The sequence below is a fragment of the Sparus aurata genome, chromosome 19 (assembly GCF_900880675.1).
Source record: "Sparus aurata chromosome 19, fSpaAur1.1, whole genome shotgun sequence".
Classification (NCBI taxonomy): Eukaryota; Metazoa; Chordata; class Actinopteri; order Spariformes; family Sparidae; genus Sparus; species Sparus aurata.
In genome coordinates, this window is record NC_044205.1 from 19,734,207 (window position 1) to 19,740,559 (window position 6,353).

General features: G+C 38.1%; 1 protein-coding gene across 6 annotated transcripts in view; it reads left to right on the top strand.

Annotated features, from left to right (window-relative positions):
• Positions 1–4,779, top strand: part of myom1b (myomesin 1b) — a 28,339-nt gene extending 23,560 nt beyond the window's left edge. For 3 of the 6 annotated variants that reach the window (XM_030398502.1, XM_030398504.1, XM_030398503.1), the window contains 4 exons: positions 90–145; positions 322–537; positions 3,995–4,136; positions 4,211–4,779. In XM_030398502.1, coding sequence (XP_030254362.1) covers positions 90–145; positions 322–537; positions 3,995–4,136; positions 4,211–4,488 — 692 coding nt within the window. In that variant the 3' untranslated portion in view covers positions 4,489–4,779. The remainder of the gene's footprint in view (positions 1–89; positions 146–321; positions 538–3,994; positions 4,137–4,210) is intronic. The other 3 variants (XM_030398505.1, XM_030398507.1, XM_030398506.1) reach the window with 1 other exon arrangement.
• Positions 4,780–6,353: the final 1,574 nt, after the last annotated feature.

The window sequence follows — 6,353 nt, forward strand, 5'->3', positions numbered from 1 at the left end:
AATAGTTGCACTTTTAATGACTTACTTTAAAGATTTTCCCTTTTCCTTTTCCCATATTTGTTGTAAATTTTGAACAATGTTTCTTTCAGATCGTGCCCGAGTAGCAGGCGGCCTGCCTGATGTGGTCACTATACAGGAGGGCAAGGTACACTGTCTCACTTTAGTCTGATATCAAACACCTTAGACAACACAATTACAGTATCATAGAGACATTATGTTATGTGTTGTGTTTAGTTGTCCTCATGAAATACACTGAAGTGACCCTTCATGCCTAAATGTTATTGTTATTATTTAATAATATCATCTCTGTCTTCTTACCAGGCCCTCAATCTCACCTGCAACATCTCGGGCGACCCCGTGCCAGAGGTCACCTGGCTGAAGAACGACAGAGAGATCACGTCCGACGACCACTGCATCCTCAAGTTCGAGTCGGGCAAGTTCGCCAGTTTCACCATCACCGGCGTAAACACGTCGGACTCTGGCAAGTACAGCATCCTGGTGAAGAACAAGTACGGCACAGAGAGCGCGGACTTCACCGTAAGTGTCTTCATCCCTGACGAGGCGGGCAGCAAGAAAAAATAAACGCGGTCCAACTCTTGTCGTAAATATGTATAAATGAAAAAAGCACTGGAAACAGTCACAGGAAGAAAACAAGGCCTGAGGGTGTGTGAGGTGTTTTGTGTAGAATATAAACTCTATAGGTGCTGAATCTGAAACAAAATGTCCGACAGTTCAGAGAGAAATCCAAGAGTGTGATTTGTGACTTAAAATAATCATAAATATGTACTCATTTGGTCCAATGATAACAAATCTAACTGAACTTTTGTGACATAACGTCCACCCAGAAATGTTACTGTTGCAGTTTTAGTGTTTGTTTGTGCAAAGTTGCAGAGGTTAACTCATATTAAGTGACTTAATTTTAATGTTACTTGACAAAAGAAAGCCAAAGACGATAGTTTCAGACATGTTGTGTTGTTAAGTCATAGAAAAGAAATTATGAAGTTAGTGTGGAATGTCTTTAAAAAAAAGCTAAATGAATGTTCTTACATGTTTCAGCCCATTTGCTACAAATTATGTGTACTTTACCGCCAGCTGATTACATTTTTCGATAATAAGACTTAGCATGTATTAGGTGTTCAGGTTGGTGCATTCAAGTGCTGTTGGGAATCTGCAACATCAGAGTTTTTAGATTGTGCAGCCCTCCATCATTCAGGTTGTTTAGATACCAGGTAACATTACCTTTGCAAAAATCAATACATGGTGGTGTTGTAGAACAACTTTCACATCTCTGCTAACTGTTCACCAGGCCCCAAACCATTAGCTCCTGTGGCTACAAAGGTCAAGCTGCCTGCACTAAACTATTGTGGTCAATTTACCACCGAAATCCTGAGTAACTCTAAAACTATAGCTTCAGTATTTCAGACTGGGGTAGAAGACAAATGGAGACTTCTAATTTCAGGATTTTTTAGCTGTAGCTTGTTAGCTAATTGAGCTAATGTTACCTCTATGAGTTAGCTGAAATAAGCCCTCTCCAAATGACTTTTTATTCAAATATTTGCTTCCTGTTTGTATTTACATTTTGGATTTTAACTTTTCAAGAGAAAAAGACTTTTAGGATGAGGAGTAGTGGATATATTTAGCAAACGTCATGCTATCTCTTCTCCAAATCTACCAAAGAGCAGGACTGAGCTGCTGACATTAGCTACACAAAGATTGGATAGCATCTAGTTTTAAGTGGTGAAATACAACAAAGTGGATATGTACGGAAGAGGATTAGGGCCACATGTGAATTTTTTTTTTAGGTCTGACTTTAAAGTCAGAATTCTGAGAAAAAAGTCAGAATTCTGAGATTAAAGTCAGAATTCTGAGATTAAAGTCAGAATTCTGACTTTTTTCTCAGCCCTATACTCCTATGCTGGGCTAGCTAGTTAGCGGAACATGCTAACGTTAGAGAAGACCAACACACGGTTTATTTCAATCCTCACGTTAATGTTCTTATTTTTGTTCTGGAAAAGCACCAAAAATCGATCCCCAGTCTTTGAATGTAAGAAAAACAAACAGTGGCTAAGTACAAGTAGAAGTACGCATAATTTGTTGCAAATGGGCTAAAACATGATTTACTGTAATGTGCCATTTCACCAGATTTCACATTCAGCACTGTTTTATTGTAATTCACGATCATTTGAATGTTGTGATCATGACATCACTTCCTTGTCTCCCTGTTGGTAGTGAACACTGTATGTTTGCCCACTGTCATTATTGATATCCACCATTGTTACCCCCCCCTCCCCTTCACTGTCCTTCCATAATGATTATGATGCCTCCTTTATTATGATTATGATGAAAATGACACCACTGTAATGAAGATTGTTAGATCACCTAGTTATTATTGAATCACTTCCTTCTCCCCTGTTTCTTGATGACACTAATAAAAGCAAGCATGTACTTCCCCACTTCCTCCTCCTCCTCTTCCTCTTTGCGTTGTCTCACTTTCCTCCACCCTCCACTATTCACACTGTGGTTTCAGCTGACTCTCCCCTTCTTCACTCCCAGTCACAATTTCTTCTGTAGACCCTCGACTGCAAGAAGATCAGCCACCGGCATGGAGACAAACCCCTCTCTCTACTGCAATAACCCCGGTGTGCTTGATTTATGACGCTCTGGAAAATATAAACTAAAAAAACTCACTGATAGACGAGCACAAACAGAGCGAACAAAATCAAGCGCACCAGAGTGTAAGTGAGAGAAAACTAATGCTGTTTCCCCTTTGTTGTCGTCTGGTCACCAGCATCCAACGGTACAGTCATACACTAGAGGTATACCCAAAGATTATAAATAGTCCTAGTCTTCATTGGTTTTATCATGTTTTATTGCTTTAGTAGATTTGAAGTCGCTACACACAACCAAGTTGTCAGCAAATCCCCCTAAATCAAAGTTTTACAGGGATTAAACCAACACTGCCCAAAGTGTTAAAAAGAAAATTGTGATTTTGTGAGGTTAAATGCTCTTTTAATCAGTAGGATCTCTCATTATTAAGAGGCCATTTTCCTCTGAAATCACAGTCAAGGTGCAAAACTCAAATGTTGTAGTCATTCCAGGTTTCAAGTCTCATAAACGTAGATAATCTGTCATGCTGTTTTCATTTCACTGCTTTCTGATTGATCAGCAGCTGAAATGTTGATAGATAGTCATGGCTAATGTTAGCATTCAGTTACTTCTTAGCTACATTATTGAAGCCGATCAACTGGGAAGTGGTCACTTTGTTAGTATTGTCGATTCGGGAACTTGGGATCCCAGTGACATTTTAAATCTTATTAATACAATACTATAAACTTCTACTTTTGGTCAGTGGCTCACCAATGTGGGCATCCCGGGTTAAACAAACAAGAAACGTGTTATTTGGTGAACTTTAGAAGTGCTGTTTTGGCAGTTTTATTTATCTTATATATTAGATATATCTCATATATTATTATATTAACAGGTAAAGTATACAATGAAATTTAAGTTGTACAAGATAAAAGCTTTTACTTCATTTTAATGCCATTGGTTTCAGCAATTTTTTAAAAGTTAAGTCACTTTGATTTTACAGCGCATTTTGACAAAGATCCTTATTGGAAAATGATTAAAATGACCCACTCAGTTACATGTGTTATATGAACTGGCTGAATCTGATTGTGATTAGATGTTAACACTTAATGAGAAGCAATATGTTGTGTTTCAGATTGAAATTAGGTAAAAATATCGGATAAAATGCAACAAATGGGTTTTAAAATGTTTAATATCAGGAGAACACAGATTTGGGTGGTTTGAGTATATCGTGAAACTTTTCAGTGATTGTAGTCGAGTGTATCTGGATTATTTCGCCAATCATAGGTATTTTTTGACCTCATTGAACTTCCTGGGTAAGTAGTGGACATCATTCTTTGGATGGTGTGATAGATTATTACAGGCTTTTATTACATGGTGACTTCTAACTCCGGTTTTCTCATCTCAGGTGGAGGTCATAGAGGGAACACCTGACTTGGGTATCACTTCATACTGGACTGATGCAGAGGGAAATGTGGTGTACAGCCCGAATACCCCAGAGGAGAAGATGAAAACCCCAGTCACTGGGACGAAAACTCAGAAGAGAAAGGGTGAGAGGGCTGGAATGAGACGTAATATTGTCACGAGTGTGCTGGTATGTTTACTAATGATTGTTCTCTTGCAGACTCCGTAGCTAAGACACTTGCCATGGACAAGGTTGAAGACAAAAAGGAGACTCAAGTGCAGAAAGATGAGGAGAAAGTCGCAGTTGAAGAATCAAAATCTGAACAAAACAAAGATGCAAAAGAGGAGATTGCTGACCAGCCTGTGACTTCTGACCAATCAGAAGGCCCAGAGCAGCCTGTGACTTCTGACCAATCAGAAGGCCCAGAGCAGCCTGCCGACACAGCGAAGGAAACTGAAGCTCAAGCTGAAACTCAGCCAGAAACACTGAGTGAATAAAAGTATTGTGTATACTCATATATACTCACACATTATACAAGTTTGATGTGGACTTTTGTGCTTAATATGATTGATGTGTTTCCATGGTTGCAGCTTATATGTTGCATTTGCTCTTATCAAATGTTAATGATAAAAATACGTAAATATCTTACGGAGCATTATATTTTGTTTTATATAATAATAAAACCTCACAGACCACCGTTTTTACAGTTTACCTTCATTTGGTTCTGATATTTTGCATAATGTGTGCATGTTTTTCGTCATATTTGCTTGAATAAAAGGATATGTCGATATATTTGCTGATTCAAATGGTCACCTGTAATTACATTGTGTCAGAAGATTTAGGGGATTTACAGAGTGACAGAACAAGAACAAGGCAAACAAGAAATTATTGGAGTGAAACAGATCGATTTCATACGTACAACATTTTATATTGAGTCAAAATAATCAGTAATCTTTAAGGGTGTTTATATTTTAGAGACATAGCAAGCATAAACATATAGATTCAACTTTACAGACGCTTCAACTAAATACAAAAGATGATTTTATGCCATGTGCCTCAAACCAGCCAGTCATAGTCTGACTCAGCTTGTGTTTAATGGGGAATTAAAACTTTCTACTTCCTCTCCAGATTAAGTTTGGTGACGCACTTTCCTTTCACTGGCTGATGATTCAGGTTCAGACAAAACTGTGTTGTCAAATGTCTGCCCCGCTGAACCGTCCTGGAGCAAATCCCTGACAATCCCATACCACCTGCAGGGCTGCAGCTCGCAAACGCTTTTACTGACTGTGACCTCTCTGACCTCCACATGGAGAGTGGAAAACATATTTTATCATTGTGATATTCACTCGCCACCCTTCTTTTTAGTCATTATAGTTGTGACAAATGTGCTGCATCCATTTTGGATCAAATCTTAACAGTTAAAACTGGTCACGGTACATATATTCTTGTTGAATGGCAGTCTGATAATGTTATCTTTGCATCAGTTTAGAGTTTCTGTTTTTGTTCCAGAAAACCAAATCATTCCATTGATTAATCATTTGAATGCAGTGCCTGAAGAAAAATGACTGATCATTGTTAAAATTTAATTAGCTCTAAGTTCAGACAATCTAAAGACCCAGACAAAATACAAAAAAAAAAACATGTGTTCTTGTTTCTTTTCAAGTGAATTGAACATCCTAAATTGAAATATGTGATTTAAGGGTAGTTTTAATCACATGATAACTTCAATCAAGCCAGCTGCTAGTTACACTCCTCTAATGCAGGAAGAAACATAGTATAATGAGTTAATGATCCATCATTAGGAGTTCGCAAGTACATGCAGTAAAACACATACAAAATTAAATCTGGGGGAAATTTGATCATGTGACTTGTCTACCACAGTGTTTAATCACTCAGTTTCCAGTAAACGTCCTGTGTCCAAACTACTACATCAGAATACACTTGAAGTAGCTGACCAAACGTGAAATAACAAACGTGGAATGGCACATTTTGGCATCATATCAAGCTTTATTATGGATTAAAATGAGTCTGCTGGCAAAATTAGCCCTTCATCACTTTAATGTTGCAGCTGGTAAAAGAGTAGCTCGTGATCCACTAAACCCCAGTACCAATAAAATGCAATTTATAAGAATTGGCCACCTGTCAAATTCATGGTTTCCATCAATAGGGGCCAGTGTAATGCTAGGCTAACCGCTAACTGCTGCTAACTGTAGCTGTTGTAGGCAGGTTATCTCAGTTAGCGGTGCAGTTAGCAGTCTGGACTGGGACCTTGAAGCACTGGGGGATTGTTGACTGGGACAGGCCATGTAAACATATATGCAACATTATAACAATAATAATAATAATAATAATAATACATAGA